This window comes from Nerophis ophidion, linkage group LG27 (assembly GCF_033978795.1).
Source record: "Nerophis ophidion isolate RoL-2023_Sa linkage group LG27, RoL_Noph_v1.0, whole genome shotgun sequence".
Taxonomy (NCBI): domain Eukaryota; kingdom Metazoa; phylum Chordata; class Actinopteri; order Syngnathiformes; family Syngnathidae; genus Nerophis; species Nerophis ophidion.
The window spans coordinates 5,290,273-5,310,055 of record NC_084637.1 but is presented as its reverse complement, the minus strand read 5'-3'; the positions used below and the strand labels follow the sequence as shown (position 1 = coordinate 5,310,055).

At 40.2% G+C, this 19,783-nt stretch overlaps 1 protein-coding gene and 1 pseudogene across 2 annotated transcripts in view; one reads left to right on the top strand and one right to left on the bottom strand.

Moving 5' to 3' along the window:
- gpd2 (glycerol-3-phosphate dehydrogenase 2 (mitochondrial)) overlaps positions 1-11,078 on the bottom strand; it is a 61,830-nt gene extending 50,752 nt beyond the window's left edge. For both annotated transcript variants that reach the window (XM_061889597.1, XM_061889599.1), the window contains exons 1-2: positions 10,972-11,078; positions 480-586 (exon numbers count right to left, since the gene is read on the bottom strand). In XM_061889597.1, coding sequence (XP_061745581.1) covers positions 480-581 — 102 coding nt within the window. In that variant the 5' untranslated portion in view covers positions 582-586; positions 10,972-11,078. The remainder of the gene's footprint in view (positions 1-479; positions 587-10,971) is intronic.
- Positions 11,079-13,222: 2,144 nt separating this feature from the next.
- Positions 13,223-19,783, top strand: part of LOC133544367 (nuclear receptor subfamily 4 group A member 2-like) — a 46,464-nt pseudogene continuing 39,903 nt past the window's right edge.

Below are 19,783 nucleotides of genomic sequence, written 5' to 3'. Positions count from 1 at the left end.
ACTGCTTACGGTGCGTGGCAAAGACGACCTTGGGTGTTCTCACTGAAAATGTTTGATCCCAGAAAGTGGAGGAACAGAAGATCACTCATGCTTTTTAACATGCAAGTAAAGCTGAATGGTGTCGTTTCAAAGGAAGGCAACAAGAGAGCTGCCTGGTTTATTCCCTAATGTGACAGCAGTCCATGAACGTGGCCTGCGGGGAATTAAGCTGCTCTCATACAGCCACACTTCAAAGGACTCGTCAAACAAGTTATACTGTTACATTTCATTGTGTCCTGGGAGGCCAGGAAGTGGTTAAAACCACAGAAAAGGACCACAAGGTAGAATATCGGCTAGCCAGGACCTATAGGAACCACAGGGGAAGACCCTCCTACAGTCATCAAACACACTCCGAAATCCTGCAAGGACACGTTATGGCAGACTGTTTCGAGTAGAAACGTCCAGGTTGCAGTTTCTAACATTTCTTTTTGCAAACTTACCTGCTTTTTCCGGTACTCGATGAGCTGCGACAGGCCAAAAACGGTGACGACGGCCCCGCTGCCTATAACGGCCGTTCGCTTAAGGGCCTTCCTGAACGCCATGGGTCCTGCAGAAAGAGCAAACTGCAGTGAAATGACAGAGCAGTGACGTCGGGGCTATAGAGGCTTTACCAAAGGATTGATGATTATGTGGAGGAGGCGTTGCAAGCACTCAAGAAGTAAGAACACACGTTTCACATTTTAAAACAAATGCTGAAAAAATAGCAATGAAAAGTGGAATTTGCTCAAATCAATCCTGGATGAAGTTAAAGTTAAGTTAAAGTACCAATGATTGTCACACACACACTAGATGTGGTGAAATTTGTCCTCTGCATTTGACCCATCCCCTTGATCACCCCCTGGGAAGTGAGGGGAGCAGTGGGCAGCAGCGGTGCCGCGCCCGGGAATCATTTATGGTGATTCAACCCCCAATTCCAACCCTTGATGCTGAGTACCAAACAGGGAGGAAATGGCTCCCATTTTTTTATAATCTTTGGTATGACTCGGCCGGGGTTTCAACTCCCAACCTACCGATCTCAGGGCGGACACTAGTCTAACCACTAGGCCACTGAGTAGGATCTGGATGCTGGATGAAAATGAATGCTTCTCATTAGAGATGTCAGATAATATCGGACGATAAATGCTTTAAAATGAAAGAATCGGTATTGGTTTCAAAATTATCGGTATCAGTTGTTTACATGGACGTAGAGTGAAATACAGAGCGCCAATAAACCTTAAAGGCAATGCCTTTGCGTGCTGGCCCTGTCACATAATATCTACGGCTTTTCACACACACAAGTGAATGCAAAGCATACTTGGTCAACAGCCATACAGGTCACACTGAGGGTGGCTTTATAAACAACTTCAACACTGTTACAAATATGTGTGAACCCACGACAAACAAGAATGACAAACACATTTCGGGAGAACATCCGCACCGTAACACAACATAAACACAACAGAACAAATACCCAGAACCCCTTGCAGCACTAACTCTTTCGAGGCGCTACAATATACACTCAATATACGTCAATAGCCAAATTTGTAACATTTGTAACCCGTTTTGAAGTTGCTCTATTATCATCCATCCATCCATCCATTTTCTACCGCTTATTCCCTTTCGGGGTAGCGGGGGGCACTGGCGCCTATCTCAGCTACAATCGGGCGGAAGGCGAGGTACACCCTGGACAAGTCGCCACCTCATCGCAGGGCCAACACAGATAGACAGACAACATTCACACTCACATTCACACACTATTATCATTTACATACCAAATAATATAAAGTGATTTATATCAGTATAGCAAGAGGCGACAAATTATATTACAATTTAGATTTGAGGATTTTTTTTGTTTTGTTTTATGTATGCAGTATATAACAAAAAGTGGGCGGTCTTAGCCCAAAACTTTGTATTACAACACAGCTTCAAATGCAAATGTCAATTTGCAGCAAGCATGTGACTGTGGAAACTCTGCTCATGAAAAAGCGGGGTAGGACTGTTTATTTTAACGGGTGCAATAAGTCTTGAGGACTCTTGGGCGAATACTTCCAAAGTAACTCCAGCGGTGAAAATAAATTCCATTACTGGTATGTGCAGCGTTTTTCAAGATCTACATTAAAATTGTTGAAATTGTTTTGATTCAGTACTGCAGTGCGGGTCAAGATATGATGAGCTGTTGCATATATTTCAAGGATTGTTGTAACATTCAATAGTTCAACTCTTTCTCTGTTCAGTGTGTCTCTAATCTTTCTTCATAATATCATTTTATCACCGGGGGCCGATATCTCTGATACTTATAACACTGTTTTACTGTTGGTATCAAAAATATTGCTGTGAGAAAGGTCACGACAAAGCTATTAGTAGTATTAGACTATTGCATATACAGTAGTGGGCTTTGTTATTCTTTTTTTTTTCTGATTACCGTATTAAAGTTAAGCAATGCCATCTATATTTACTCACCTTGTCTCACCTTCCCTTTATTTCGAAAATCCTCGAAAAAATTGTTGCAGAGCAGCTAAATGAACACTTAGCGTTTAACAATCTATGTGAAACCTTTCAATCCGGTTTCAGGGCAAATCACTCGACTGAGACAGTCCTCGCAAAATTGACTAATGATCTATTGCTAACAATGGACTCTGATGCGTCATCTATGTTGCTGCTCCTCGATCTTAGCGCTGCTTTCGATACCGTCGATCATAATATTTTATTAGAGCGTATCAAAACACAAATTGGTATGTCAGACTCAGCCCTGTCTTGGTTTAACTCTTATCTTACTGATAGGATGCAGTGCGTCTCCCATAACAGTGTGACCTCGGACTATGTTAAGGTAACGTGTGGAGTTCCCCAGGGTTCGGTCCTTGGCCCTGTACTCTTCAGCATCTACATGCTGCCGCTGGGTGACGTCATACGCAAATACGGTATTAGCTTTCACTGTTATGCTGATGACACCCAACTCTACATGCCCCTAAAGCTGACCAACACGCCGGACTGTAGTCAGTTGGAAGCGTGTCTTAATGAAATTAAACAATGGATGTCCGCTAACTTTTTGCAACTTAATGCCAAAAAAACGGAAATGTTGATTATCGGTCCTGCTAGACACCGACCTCTATTTAATAATACAACTTTAACATTTGACAACCAAATAATAAAACAACGTGATTCTGTAAAAAATCTTGGTATTATCTTCGACCCAACTCTCTCCTTTGAGTCACACATTAAAAGCGTTTCTAAAACGGCCTTCTTTCATTTCCGCAATATCGCAAAAATACGCTCCATTCTGTCCACTAAAGACGCTGAGATCATTATCCATGCGTTTGTTACGTCTCGTCTCGATTACTGTAACGTATTATTTTCGGGTCTCCCCATGTCTAGCATTAAAAGATTACAGTTGGTACAAAATGCGGCTGCTAGACTTTTGACAAGAACAAGAAAGTTTGATCACATTACGCCTATACTGTATATACCTTTATATACATATATACATACATATATACCTATACTGTATATACCTTTATATACATATATACATACATATATACCTATACTGGCTAACCTGCACTGGCTTCCTGTGCACTTAAGATGTGACTTTAAGGTTTTACTACTTATGTATAAAATACTACACGGTCTAGCTCCATCCTATCTTGCTGATTGTATTGTACCATATGTCCCGGCAAGAAATCTGCGTTCAAAGGACTCCGGCTTATTAGTGATTCCTAAAGCCCAAAAAAAGTCTGCGGGCTATAGAGCGTTTTCATTTCGGGCTCCAGTACTCTGGAATGCCCTCCCGGTAACAGTTCGAGATGCCACCTCAGTAGAAGCATTTAAGTCTCACATTAAAACTCATTTGTATACTCTAGCCCAGGGGTGTCAAACTCAAATACAGAGTGGGCCAAAATGTAAAACTGAACAAAGCCACGGGCCAAGGTTGAACAAATTAACCTTTTAATAGGGACCCAAACAAGTTTTGCATTGAATATTAAACAAGCAAGGCTTATATAACTTTATAGTTACATGCAAAATCGAGTTTCAAATTATGATAATAATGATTAAAAAATATCAATGGCATATCAAATAAAATTTAAATAAAAATTGGGGGAGCGAGCTTTGGTGGTAGGGGGGGTGTATATCGTAGCGTCCCGGAAGAGTTAGTGCTGCAAGGGTTTCCGGGTATCTCTTCTGTTGAGTTTATGCTGTGCTACGGTGCGGATGTTCTCCCGAAATGTGTTTGGCATTCTTGTTTGGTGTGGGTTCACAGTGTGGCGCATATTTGTAAAAGTGTTAAAGTTGTTTATATGGCAACCCTCAGTGTAACCCTTATGGCTGTTGATCAAGTATGCCTTGCATTCACTTGTGTGTGTTAAAGCGGCATATATTATGTGACTGGCCCGGCACGTTGTTTGTATGGCGGAAAAGCGGACGTGACGACAGGCTGTAGAGGACGCTAAAGGCAGTGCCTTAAAAGCACGCCCCCAATATTGTTGTCCGGGTGGAAATCGGGAGAAATTTGGAAGAATGGTTGCCCCGGGAGATTTTCGGGAGGAGCACTGAACTTTGGGAGTCTCCCGGGAAAATCGTGAGGGTTGGCAAGTATGGGTATCAGCGGTGAATGCAGTGTTACAGAGGCATCGCCGCTGTTTAATACCGGCGGGCCAGCTCTAATCTTAATTTGATATTACCTCAAGGGCCAAACTAAATTACACGGCGGGCCAAATTTGAGTTTGACACCCATGCTCTAGCCTTTAAATAGACTCCCTTTTTAGACCAGTTGATCTGCCGTAAGATTTCATGGGATTTAGCGATTAGGAGTGACGGATTGTTTGGTAAAGGTCTAGCATGTTCTATATGTTATAGTTATTTGAATGACTCTTACCATAATATGTTAGGTTAACATAGCAGGCACCTTCTCAGTTGGTTATTTATGCCTCATATAACTTACACTTATTCAGCCTGTTGTTCACTATTCTTTATTTATTTTAAATTGCCTTTCAAATGTCTATTCTTGGTGTTGGATTTTATCAAATAAATTTCCCCAAAAATGCGACTTATACTTCAGTGCGACTTATATATGTTTTTTTTTTTTTCCTTCTTTATCATTCCTTTTCTGCAGGTGCGACTTATACTCCGGAGCGACTTAGACTCCGAAAAAGACGGTACACAGAGACAAAGTTTACATTTATTGTGTTCTTCATGGTGTTTTGAAACTGCAACACGTTTTTCTTCAGAATGTTCAACTAACTTGAAGCCTTTTGCCAAAAGGATTATTTGTAATGTAAACATTTACAGAATGTGTTTGTTTTATTTTTGCCCGACGTAAATGGTAAAATGGTAAACAGGTTATAATTCTATTGCGCTTTTCTATCTTCAAGGTACTCAAAGCGCTTTGACACTATTTCCACATTCACCCATTCACACACTGATGGCGGGAACTACCATGCAAGGCGCTAATCACGACCCATCAGGAGCAAGGGTGAAGTGTCTTGCTCAAGGACACAACGGGCGTGACGAGGTTGGTAAAAGGTGGGGATTGAACCAGGAACCTTCAGGTTGCTGGCACGGCCACTCTCCCATGCCGTCCCCACGTAATACAAAGAAAAACATTTTGAAGTGGTCTTTATTTTTAAATTATTATGCCATGATTTTACCAGTCCGGTCCACGTGGGAAAATATTTTCCTCCATTCTGTCAATGCGTGGGCTGTGAGGTTTGTTTTCCCGGAAGTCAAAAGAAAGTTGGCGTGGGCAAGGCGTAAAGCTAAGCACTTCATTTATTTTAACACTAACAAACTACAAAAAAGGAAGCAAAAAAAAGGCGCGCACAATGGCGGAGAACAAACTTCACTAATGAAAACAGAAGATTAGCACAAAGGCAATTTACTATGAACACGAAACAAAAACACTTACTATGGCATGAAGCATGAACTATAATAAAGAGGAATCTCATGGGTAGCAGAGGTAGTATGGATGGATAGATAGATAGGATAACCAACTTACTCACTGGCCTAGTGGTTAGAGTGTCCGCCCTAAGATCGGTAGGTTGGGAGTTCAAACCCTGGCCAAGTCATACCAAAGACTATAAAAAAAAGTGGGACCTAAGGGTTGGAATTGGGGGTTAAATCACCATAAATGATTCCCGGGCGCGGCACCGCTGCTGCCCACTGCTCCCTTCACTCCCCAGGTGGTGATCAAGGGGATGGGTCAAATGCAGAGGACAAATTTCACCACACCTAGTCTGGGTGTGACAATCATTGGTACTTTAACTGTAACTTTAATGTCACCAGGACGAACAACAGAAACAGACCGGCTTAAATAGCAGTGACATGATCAGTGAAAACAGGCGCGTGACTCGACAGGTGTAAAACTAATGGGTTGCAATGGTGACAAAAGAAACAAAAGTGCACAAAGAGTCCAAAACCGAACATGACTAAAACAAAGTATGATCACACTGACAGCTAAAATGAGTTTGACACCTCTGATCTAGACACAAACTCTGAGTCTGTCTGTAAAATGCCCTTTTTTTTTTTTTTGAGTAAATTGTTGCATATTGTTAAAATGAGAGCAGAATATCCAAATTGACAGTCTAAAAGTAACATGCATTTTTCAGTTTTATGCATTATTATATTTAAAATAATTGCAATTAGAATCACAATTAGGTGGGGTTTTTTTTGCAAAATCATGCTGCAGCACGGTGGTTGGGAATCTGAGATCATCAAACAGACCATAGAGATGAAGTCATTCAACTTAAACTTTCAGTAAATACAGCTTTTTGATGCAAGCTTCCCCATTCTTTCTGCATTATCCATGTTACATCACATCCCATAATAAGACCCTAATCAGCCCCTGCCTAATGGCCAGCATGGCTTTCACACCTTGCATAGGCTTCTCATTAATGAGAGCTATGATGGCCAAAAATGACTATAATTGGGACGGCGGAACTGTTATGTGACACAGGGACCAGTCGCCAGCACACGTTTCTTCAGACACTAATGGGTCATCTGATCAAGTTAATGTGGTGCCATGGAGAGTCCCCTCTTACATCGGCCAGCAAACATAATAATATAGCTAATTTAGACACTTGCATCATGTGTTGCCTTCAGTGTAACACTTATATAAGGCTTTTAAAGTCATTTTGATAGTAGGCTATCCATCCATCCGTTTTCCAGCACTTATTCCCTTCGGGGTTGCGGGAGGCGCTGGAGCCTATCTCAGCTGCAATCGGGCGGAAGGCGGGGTACAACCTTGACAAGTCGCCCCTCATCGCATGGCCAACATAGATAGGAGGCTAATATAGCAAATACAGACACTTACATCATGTGTTGCCTTCATTATAACACTTATATAAGGCTTTTAAGGTAATTTTGATAGTAGGCTGATATAGCTATTATAGACACATTATGTGTTGCCTTCATTATAACACGTATATAAGGCTTTTAAATTCATTTTTTGATAGTAGACTAATATAGCTAAGATAGACACTTATATCATGTGTTGCCTTCATTATAACACTTATATAAGGCTTTTAAAGTAATGTTGATAGTAGGCTAGTAGAGCTAATATAGACACTTGCATCATGTGTTGCCTTCATTGTAACACTTATATAATACTTTTAAGGTCATTTTGATAGGAGGCTAATATAGCTAATATAGACACTTACATCATGTGTTGCCTTCATTATAACACTTATATAAGGCTTTTAAAGTCATTTTGATAGTAGGCTATCCATCCATCCGTTTTCTAGCACTTATTCCCTTCGGGGTTGCGGGAGGCGCTGGAGCCTATCTCAGCTGCAATCGGGCGGAAGGCGGGGTACAACCTGGACAAGTCGCCACCTCATGGCAGGGCCAACATAGATAGGAGGCTAATATAGCAAATACAGACACTTACATCACGTGTTGCCTTCATTATAACACTTATATAAGGCTTTTAAAGTCATTTTGATAGTAGGCTGATATAGCTATTATAGACACATCATGTGTTGCCTTCATAAGGCTTTTAAATTCATTTTTTGATAGTAGGCTAATATAGCTAAGATAGACACTTATATTATGTGTCGCCTTCATTATAACACTTATATAAGGCTTTTTATAGTCATTTTGATAGTAGGCTCATTTAGCTAATATAGACACTTATCATGTGTTGCCTTCATTATAACACTTATATAAGGCTTTTAAAGTAATTTTGATTGTAGGCTAGTAGAGCTAATATAGACACTTGCATCATGTGTGTAACACTTATATAATACTTTTAAAGTCATTTTGATAGAAGGCTAATATAGCTAATATAGACACTTACATCATGTGTTGCCTTCATTATAACACGTATATCAGGCTTTTAAAGTCATTTTTTGATTGTAGGCTAATATAGCTAAGAGAGACAATTATATCATGTGTTGCCTTCATTATAACACTTGCATAAGGCTTTTTAAAGTAATTTTGATAGTAGGCTAATATAGCTAATATAGACACTTACACCATGTGTTGCCTTCATTGTAACACTTATATAAGACTCTTTAAAGCATTTGGATAGTAAGCTAATATAGACACTTACATCATGTGTCACCTTCATTATAACACTTAAATAGGACTTTTACAGTCAAGTAGGCTAATATAGCTAATATAGACACTTTAACCATGTGTTGCCTTCATTATAACACTTATATAAGACTATTATAATAATTTTGATAGTAGGCTAAAATAGCTAATATAGACACTTACATCATGTGTCACCTTCATTATAACACTTAAATAGGACTTTTACAGTCAAGTAGGCTAATATAGCTAATATAGACACTTTAACCATGTGTTGCCTTCATTATAACACTTATATAAGACTATTATAATAATTTTGATAGTAGGCTAAAATAGCTAATATAGACACTTACATCATGTGTTACTTTCATTATAAAACTTGCATAAGGCTTTTTAAAGTAATTTTGATAGTAAGCTAATATAGACACTTACATCATGTGTCACCTTCATCATAACACTTAAATAAGACTTTTAAAGTCATTTTGATAGTAGGCTAATATAGCTAATATAGACACTTACACCATGTGTTGCCTTCATTGTAACACTTATGTAAGGCTCTTTAAAGCATTTTGATAGTAAGCTAATATAGACACTTACATCATGTGTCACCTTCATTATAACACTTAGATAGGACTTTAAAAGTAATTTTGATAGTAGGCTAATATAGCTAATATAGACACTTAAACCATGTGTTGCCTTTATTATAACTCTTATATAAGACTATTATATTAATTTTGGTAGCAGGCTAATATAGTTAATATAGACACTTACATCATGTGTCACCTTCATTATAACACTTAAATATGACTTTTATAGTCATTTTGATAGTAGGCTAATATAGACACTTAAACCATGTGTTGCCTTCATTATAACACTTATATAAGACTATTATATTAATTTTGATAGTTGGCTAATGTAGTTAATATAGACACTTACATCACGTGTTTCCTTCATTGTAACACTTATATACAAGGCTTTCAAAGTAATTTTGATAGTAGGCGAATATAGACACTTACATCATGTGTTACTTTCATTATAAAACTTGCATTAGGCTTTTTAAAGTAATTTTGATAGTAAGCTAATATAGACACTTACATCATGTGTCACCTTCATCATAACACTTAAATAAGACTTTTAAAGTCATTTTGATAGTTGGCTAATATAGCTAATATAAACACTTACACCATGTGTTGCCTACATTATAACACTTATATAAGACTATTATAATAATTTTGATAGTAGGCTAATATAGCTAATATAAACACACCATGTGTTGCCTACATTATAACAATTATATAAGGCTTTTTAAAGTCATTTTGACAGTAGGCTAATATAGCTAATATAGACACTTACACCATGTGTTGCCTTCATTGTAACACTTATATAAGGCTCTTTAAAGCATTTTGATAGTAAGCTAATATAGACACTTACATCATGTGTCACCTTCATTATAACATTTAAATAGGACTTTTAAAGTAATTTTGATAGTAAGCTAATATAGCTAATATAAACACTTACACCATGTGTTGCCTACATTATAACACTTGTATAAGACTATTATAATAATTTTGATAGTAGGCTAATATAGCTAATATAGACACTTACATCATGTGTTGCCTTCATTGTAACAACTATACAAGGCTTTTAAAGCCATTTTGATAGTAGGCTAATATAGCTAATACAAACACTTACACCAGGTGTTGCCTTCATTGTGACACTTATATAAGACATTTCAAAATAATTTTGATAGTAGGCTAATATAGCTAATATAGACATTTACATCATGTGTTACTACCCAATTCATTATAAAACTTGCATAAGGATTTTTAGAGTCATTTTGATAGTAAGCTAATATAGACACTTACATCATGTGTCACCTTCATTATAACACTTAAATAAGACTTTTAAAGTCATTTTGATAGAAGGCTAATATAGACACTTACACAATGTGTTGGTGCCTTCATTATAACACTTATATAACACTATTATATTCATTTTGACAGTAGGCTAACATAGCTAATATAGACACTTACACCATGTGTTGTATTCTTTATAACACTTATATAAGACTTTTTGTAGGTATTTTTGTTCCAATATGGCTCTTTTAACATTGTGGTTTGCCGACCCCTGGTGTAAGCAATAATAACACCAGGGGATCTTAGACTGACATCTTGCTGTGGATTAAAAGGCCAAACCAGTATGGTGCGTGAGGAGAAACTGCACTGATGATAATATTAACGTAAAAAAAAGATATGAATATTTACAGCCACCGGATAATCCCATATAAGGACATCCGGCAGGCGTCATAACAGCATACATCATGAGGTTACTACGAGGTGGTTACACTAAATAACCGATGCTTTTGGACTTCCGGACCAACGTGTTTTTAAAAAAAATACATTATTTTCTTTAAAATGTCGACACACTTACAGGATTTGTGGGTTTGTGTCGGCGGGAAAGTCGCTGGGGGCGATGCAGGGCGGCGTCGGAGGACATCCGCTGTTGTCCGAGCCTGTTTGACAGCAACAATCAGGAAGTGCGGGCACGACATGAGTGACGTTGGTGACAGCCAATCAGAGCTCGCGTGTTGGGTGGCGCTCGACCAATCATATTTAAGATGACTTATTGCCTTTGCATGACGTAAATAAGGTTTACGCAAGTCCCATGGAGGCCAGGGGAAGTCAACCTCATTATTCTATTGGCTAACTTTTATATTTATAAATGTAAGTTTCTCAATACCTGACCTATCTTTTGTGCCTTTAAAAAAGATGTTGAACTTTACATTCAAACGCTCTCTTCCTCTAACAACAAAAACGCTGTGAAGACGAGGATGCTGTGCTCCAATTTTAAAGGCCTCCGAAATGAGATGTTCTTATTTAAACGGGGATAGCAGGTCCATTCTATATGTCATACCTGATTATTTTGCGATATTGCCATATTTTTGCTGAAAGGATTTAGTAGAGAACATCTACGATAAAGTTTGCAACTTTTGGTCGCTAAGAGAAATGCCCTCCCTGTACCGGAAGTCGCAGACGATGAGGTCACATGTTTGATGGCTCCTCACATATTCACATTGTTTTTAATGGGAGCCTCCAACAAAAAGTGCTATTCGGACCAAGAAAACGACAATTTCCCCATTAATTTGAGCGAGGATGAAAAATTTGTGTTTGAGGATATTGATAGCGACGGACTAGAAAATTAAAAAAAAAAAGTAAAAAAAAAAAAACTTAATTGCATTGGGACGGATTCTGATGTTTTTAAACACATTTACTAGGTTGATTCTGTGAAATCTTTTATCTTTCAATTGTGTTGCTAGTGTTTTAGTGAGTTTAATATTACCTGACAGTCGGAAGGGTGTCTCCACAGGTGTCTTGACGGCAGCTATGGACGGCACAAGCTCAGCTTTTCTCCGGTAAGAACTGACTTTTTAACCACAATTTTATCATCGAAACCTGCTGGTTGACATGTGGTCGGGATCCATGTTTCTCTTGACCGCGCTCTATTCCATAGGAAAGTTTCACCTCCAGCAATTTTAAACAAGGAATCACCGTGTGTTTGTGTGGCTAAAGGCTAAAGCTTCCCAACTCCATCTTTCTACTGTGTTTTCTCCAATATTAATTGAACAAATTGCAAAAGATTCAGCAACACAGATGTCCAAAAAACTGTATAATTATGCTTTTAAAACAGTCAACATTTAGCTGTTTTAGGGGAGGGGGGGGGGGGTAGAGAGAGAGAGAGAGAGGATGGGAGATGGAGAAAGAGAGGGAGAGAGAGAGAAGGAGGAAGGGAGAGAGGGAAGGAGAAAGGGAGAAATAGAGAGAGAGATAGAGAATGGGAGAGAGAGAGGAGAGGGATAGAGAGAGGAGGAGAAAGGGAAAGACAGAGAGGGTGGGAGAGAGATAGAAGGAGAAAGGGAGAGAGAGAGACAAGGAGAAAGGGAGAGGGAGGGGAAAGTGAGGGAGAGAGAGAGAAGGAGAAGGGAGAGAGAGAAGAAGAAAAGGGGAGAGGAATTGAGAGAGAGAGAGAGAGAGAAAGGATAGGAGATGGAGAAAGAGAGGGAGAGAGAGAGAAGGAGGAAGGGAGAGAGAGAATGAGAAGGGGAGAGAGGGTAGGAGAAAGGGAGAAATAGAGAGAGAGAAAGAGAATGGGAGAGAGAGAGGAGAGGGATAGGGAGAGTGATAGAGAGAGAGGAATAGAGAGAGAGAAGGAGAAAGGGAGAGAGAGAGAAAGAAAAAGAGAGAGAGAGAAACTGTGGGGGAGGAGGGGCGAGAGAGAGAGAAGGAGAAAGGGAATGAGAGGGGGAGAGGGAGGGAGAGACAGAGAGAGAAGGTGAGAGAGAGAAGGAGAAAGGGCGAGAGAGAAGGAGAAAGGGAGAGAGAGGGGGAAAGGGATAGAGAGAGAGAGAAGGAGAAAGGGAATGAGAGGGGGAGAGGGAGGGAGAGACAGAGAGAGAAGGGTGAGAGAGAGAAGGAGAAAGGGCAAGAGAGAAGGAGAAAGGGAGAGAGAGGGGGAAAGGGAGAGAGAGAGAGAGAGGGGAGGGGAGAGGGATGGAGAGAGAGAAAGGGAGAGAGAGAGAGAGAAAGGGTGAGAGAGATACAGAGAGGGAGTGGGGGAGGAGGGGCAAGAGAGAGAGACAGAGAGAGATTAGGGGAGGAGGGGCGAGATAAAGAGTGGGGGAGTAGGGCGAGAGAGAGAGAGAGAGAGCCCGCCCCACACGTGTGTAGTGACATGGATGGAGTGTAGGTAAACAAAAGCAGGTTGTCAGTGATTGGGAGATGCAGTCTCACATCCCAGCAGGGAGCAGAAGTCTTGCATCCTGTGGACTCCATGCATGCACGTCTGTAGTGGACATCTGTGGACTCCATGCACATCTGTAGTGGACATCTGTGGACTCCATGCACATCTGTAGTGGACATTGTGGACTCCATGCACGTCTGTAGTGGACATCTGTGGACTCCATGCACGTCTGTAGTGGACATCTGTGGACTCCATGCACGTCTGTAGTGGACATCTGTGGACTCCATGCACATCTGTAGTGGACATCTGTGGACTCCATGCACGTCTGTAGTGGACATTGTGGACTCCATGCACGTCTGTAGTGGACATTGTGGACTCCATGCACGTCTGTAGTGGACATCTGTGGACTCCATGCACATCTGTAGTGGACATCTGTGGACTCCATGTACGTCTGTAGTGGACATTGTGGACTGCATGCATGCATGATCCTCACACATCTGTAGTGGACATCTGTGGACTCCATGCACATCTGTAGTGGACATCTGTGGACTCCATGCACGTCTGTAGTGGACATTGTGGACTCCATGCACGTCTGTAGTGGACATCTGTGGACTCCATGCACATCTGTAGTGGACATTGTGGACTGCATGCATGCATGATCCTCACACATCTGTAGTGGACATCTCACTCTTGGATTACGCACGCGTGTCCTCTGGATTACTCCTGAAGGTACCTGGAGGAGACAGGTGATGCTCTGCAACTTTTCAATGCAATGCTGTTTTTTTCTTGTGGTCATTTGCTAAATAAGTAGTTTTGTATTGAACAAATAACCTGAATTTCACATTCACAGCATCGAGTGTGTACTGCAGGCACCAGACTTTGAAACAAACTTGTTGAATTAGATCCTGATGTTGAGCAACTCAAACTTAACGTAGGGATAACATGCTTTTTGATGACGTTTAGTCAATGTTGAGTTATGGTGTTTATTTGAGCATTGAATTTTGGTCATTTCCAACCAGTGTTCTGCAACACAAATACAACGTTGAAACAACAACATGCTTTCTGACAACGTTTATTCAACGTCAGGTTGATAACACCATTGAAATGTACTCATTTCCCAACTAAACGACGCGGATTCGACGTTCGACATCGATTTAACGTTGTTTCGAAGTCATGAAGTCAGTTTTCATGTACGTACAATCAATGTTGTATCAATGTCTTGTGCCTGAATGCCTTCATTGCATAGCAACAAAGTGTAAAAAAGTACAATTAAATAGTGGTAATCTTCTTTTGGGTACGACACAAATACAACGTTGAAACAACAACATGCTTTCTGACAACGTTTATTCAACGTCAGGTTGATAACACCATTGAAATGTGCTCATCTCCCAACTAAACGACGCGGATTCAACGTTCGACATCGATTTTGTCTCAATTTACTATTTTGCAACGTTGTTTTGAAGTCATGAAGTCAGTTTTCATGTACGTACAATCAACGTTGTATCGATGTCTTGTGCCTTAATGCCTTCATTGCACAGCAACAAAGTGGAAAAAACTACAATTAAATGGTGATAATCTTCTTTTGGGTACGACACAAATACAACGTTGAAACAACAACATGCTTTCTGACAACGTTTATTCAACGTCAGGTTGATAACACCATTGAAATGTACTCATTTCCCAACTAAACAACGCGGATTCGACATTCAACCTCGATTTAACGTTGTTTCGAAGTCATGAAGTCAGTTTTCATGTACGTACAATCAACGTTGTATCAATGTCTTGTGCCTGAATGCCTTCATTGCATAGCAACAAAGTGTAAAAAAGTACAATTAAATGGTGGTAATCTTCTTTTGGGTACGACACAAATACAACGTTGAAACAACAACATGCTTTCTGACAACGTTTATTCAACATCAGGTTGATAACACCATTAAAATGTACTAATTTCTCAACTAAACGATGCGGATTCGACGTTCGACATCGATTTTGTCTCAATTTACTATTTTGCAACGTTGTTTCGAAGTCATGAAGTCAGATTTCATGTACGTACAATCAACGTTGTATCAATGTCTTGTGCCTTAATGCCTTCATTGTATAGCAACAAAGTGGAAAAAAGTACAATTAAATGGTGGTAATCTTCTTTTGGGTACGACACAAATACAACGTTGAAACAACAACATGCTTTCTGACAACGTTTATTCAACGTCAGGTTGATAACACCATTGAAATGTGCTCATTTCTCAACTAAACGACGCGAATTCGGCATTCGACATCGATTTAACGTTGTTTCGAAGTCATGAAGTTAGTTTTCATGTACGTACAATCAACGTTGTATCAATGTCTTGTGCCTTAATGCCTTCATTGCACAGCAACAAAGTGGAAAAAAAAACAATTAAATGGTGGTAATCTTCTTTTGGGTACGACACAAATACAACGTTGAAACAACAACATGCTTTCTGACAACGTTTATTCAACATCGGGTTAAAAACACCATTGACATGTAGTCATTTCCCAACTAAACGACATGGATCCCACATCAACGTCTCAATTCGCAACTGTTTTTCAACGTTGTTTCGAAGTCATTAAGTCAGTTTTCATGTACGTACAATCAACGTTGTATCAATCTCATGCCTTAATGCCTTCATTGCATAGCAACAAAGTGGAAAAAAATACAATTAAATGGTGGTAATCTTCTTTTGGGTACGACACAAATACAACGTTGAAACAACAACATGCTTTCTGACAACGTTTATTCAACATCAGGTTGATAACACCATTGAAATGTGCTCATTTCCCAACTAAACGACATGGATCCCACATCCACGTCTCAATTCGCAACTGTTTTTCAACGTTGTTTCGAAGTCATGAAGTCAGTTTTCATGTACGTACAATCAACATTGTATCAATGTCTTGTGCCTTAATGCCTTCATTGCAAAGTGGAAAAAGTCGAAATTAAATGTTGGTAATCGTCTTTTGTGTTCCCCAACCTGTCGCTAAAAGTACATACACGGGATAATATTTATATTAAGTATGTACCGTTTTGCCATATAATATAAAAGCATGAATACCTGTATTCAGAAGTTAAATTGCCTAATGGCATGTGCTGGCTTACAGGGACCATGCCGTGTGTCCAAACCCAGTGCGGCTCATCCCCCAAGGGGCCAGCGCGGCCTCTCGGGCGGCGGGCGGCGAGCAGAGCTGTGGCTCCCTCAACCCAGAGTTCGTCAAGTTCAGCATGGACCTGGCCAACAGCGAAGCGGCGTCCTCGACGTCGGGAGCGACTGCGGGTCCTCCGGCGGAACACTACGGCTGCAACTACGACGTGAAGCCCCAGTGCGTTTACCAAACGCCGCTTCAAGGTGAGACGGGCTACGTGAAGGTGGAGGACGCCCTGGCGTGTCCACGCTTTCAGCCTAATCTGCACCTCCAGGATGATCCGCTCCCCTCCTATTACTACCGTTCTCCGTCCCTGCGAGCGTCCATCTCGTCCAACTTCCAAACAGCGCCGGCGTGGGAGGACTCCGGTTCGCTGTTCCGTCAAGACTATTTGTTGCGGAAAACCCAATGTCCAGATTCTCGTGGTTTTCCCTCAAGCCCGCGCAGGAAGGACCTCAGAACTTGTCCACCTGTCAGATGAAATTCGACCGACCTTACGCGGCCAGAGCGCACCAGGCTTTGGACTCCCCCAGGCTTCTGTGCTGTCCTGGACTGGGAAAGCAGTCCTGCGCGGGGCTTCGCCCTCTCCAGCTCGCTCAAAGTCACCACTCGGTGGACGACCTCAGTCCTCTCGCCGGACGAGCGGACTCCGAGGGACTGTGCGCCGTTTGCGGGGATAACGCAGCGTGCCAGCACTACGGGGTCCGCACCTGCGAAGGCTGCAAAGGATTCTTTAAGGTTGGTTCTTTTGTGTACGTCGTTGTGAAATGTATACCACGCAATTGCGATAATTGTCGCATATGCCTCGTGTGACCAGTTCTGACCTCCGGCCCCATGGGGCCAAATGCCCTGCGTGAAAACGACGGTCAGCGTGCCGTGAATAAAAAGACCTCCCTCTCTCCTCCTTGGGAAAGATTCCCAGGGCGATTCCTTCAATTATGAGCGAACACGAGCCCGTATTTGTCCACGTTCCCAATGCCTCGAAGCGCCTCGCTGAGCCCACAGGACCGAGGCGGCGGCCGCTAATTTTCAGCGGTCTTTTTAATGGAATTCTCCACCCAAAAAAGTGTCTTTGCATTCCAAAACTGAGGAGATAGAGGCTCTGAACACAAAAGAACACCAAGAATATCCACAATATACAGAACTATTACCTATACCAGACCTGGGTATATTAAGGGGTCCAGGCCATTAGTATTTTTAATCTATCCAGCCGGACATTCCCAAATAATTTTTTTAGAACTTTAAGATCGAAACTGTCGCTGCCATTATGATCTGCAGTGATTTGAGTTTTCAAATGAACATAGTCTTGAACTATACAACTGAACGTAAGTCTTGAACTTTACAACTGAACGTAAGTCTTGAACTTTACAACTGACCGTAAGTCTTGATCTATATAAATGAACATAAGTTTTGAACTATACAACTGAACGTAAGTCTTGAACAATACAACTGAACGTACGTCTTGAAATATACAATTGAACGTAAGTCTTGAACTATACAACTGAATGTAAGTCTTGAACTGAACGTAAGTCTTGAACGATACAACTGAACGTAAGTCTTGAACTGAACGTAAGTCTTGAACTATACAACTGAATGTACGTCTTGAACTATACAATTGAACGTACGTCTTGAACCATACAACTGAATGTAAGTCTTGAACGATACAACTGAACGTAAGTCTTGAACTGAACGTAAGTCTTGAACGATACAACTGAATGTACGTCTTGAACTATACAATTGAACGTACGTCTTGAACCATACAACTGAATGTAAGTCTTGAACGAAACGACTGAACATAAGTCTTGGACTATACAACTGAACGTAAGTCTTGAACGATACAACTGAACGTACGTCTTGAACTATACAACTGAACGTAAGTCTTGAACTATACAACTGAACGTACGTCTTGAACTATACAACTGAACGTACGTCTTGAACTATACAATTGAACGTAAGTCTTGAACTATACAACTGAACGTACGTCTTGAACTATACAACTGAACGTAAGTCTTGAACGATACAACTGAACGTACGTCTTGAAATATACAATTGAACGTAAGTCTTGAACTATACAACTGAATGTAAGTCTTGAACGATACAACTGAACATAAGTCTTGAACCATACAACTGAACGTAAGTCTTGAACGATAGAACTGAACGTAAGTCTTGAACGATACAACTGAATGTACGTCTTGAACTATACAACTGAACGTACGTCTTGAACTATACAATTGAACGTACGTCTTGAACCATACAACTGAATGTAAGTCTTGAACTATACAACTGAATGTAAGTCTTGGACTATACAACTGAACGTAAGTCTTGAACGATACAACTGAACGTACGTCTTGAACTATACAACTGAACGTAAGTCTTGAACTATACAACTGAACGTACGTCTTGAACTATACAACTGAACGTACGTCTTGAACTATACAATTGAACATAAGTCTTGAACTATACAACTGAACGTACGTCTTGAACTATACAACTGAACGTAAGTCTTGAACGATACAACTGAACGTACGTCTTGAAATATACAATTGAACGTAAGTCTTGAACTATACAACTGAACGTACGTCTTGAACCATACAACTGAATGTAAGTCTTGAACTATACAACTGAACGTACGTCTTGAACTATACAATTGAACGTACGTCTTGAACCATACAACTGAATGTAAGTCTTGAACGATACGACTGAACATAAGTCTTGGACTATACAACTGAACGTAAGTCTTGAACGATACAACTGAACGTACGTCTTGAACTATACAATTGAACGTAAGTCTTGAACTATACAACTGAACGTACGTCTTGAACTATACAACTGAACGTACGTCTTGAACTATACAATTGAACGTAAGTCTTGAACGATACAACTGAACGTAAGTCTTGAACGATACAACCGAACGTACGTCTTGAAATATACAATTGAACGTAAGTCTTGAACTATACAACTGAATGTAAGTCTTGAACGATACAACTGAACATAAGTCTTGAACGATACAACTGAACGTAAGTCTTGAACTATACAACTGAACGTAAGTCTTGAACTGTACAACTGAACGTAAGTCTTGAACGATACAACTGAACGTACGTCTTGAACTATACAACTGAATGTAAGTCTTGAACGATACAACTGAACATAAGTCTTGAACGATACAACTGAACATACGTCTTGAAATATACAATTGAACGTAAGTCTTGAACTATACAACTGAATGTAAGTCTTGAATGATACAACTGAACATAAGTCTTGAACTATACAACTGAACGTACGTCTTGAAATATACAATTGAATGTAAGTCTTGAACTATACAACTGAATGTAAGTCTTGAACTATA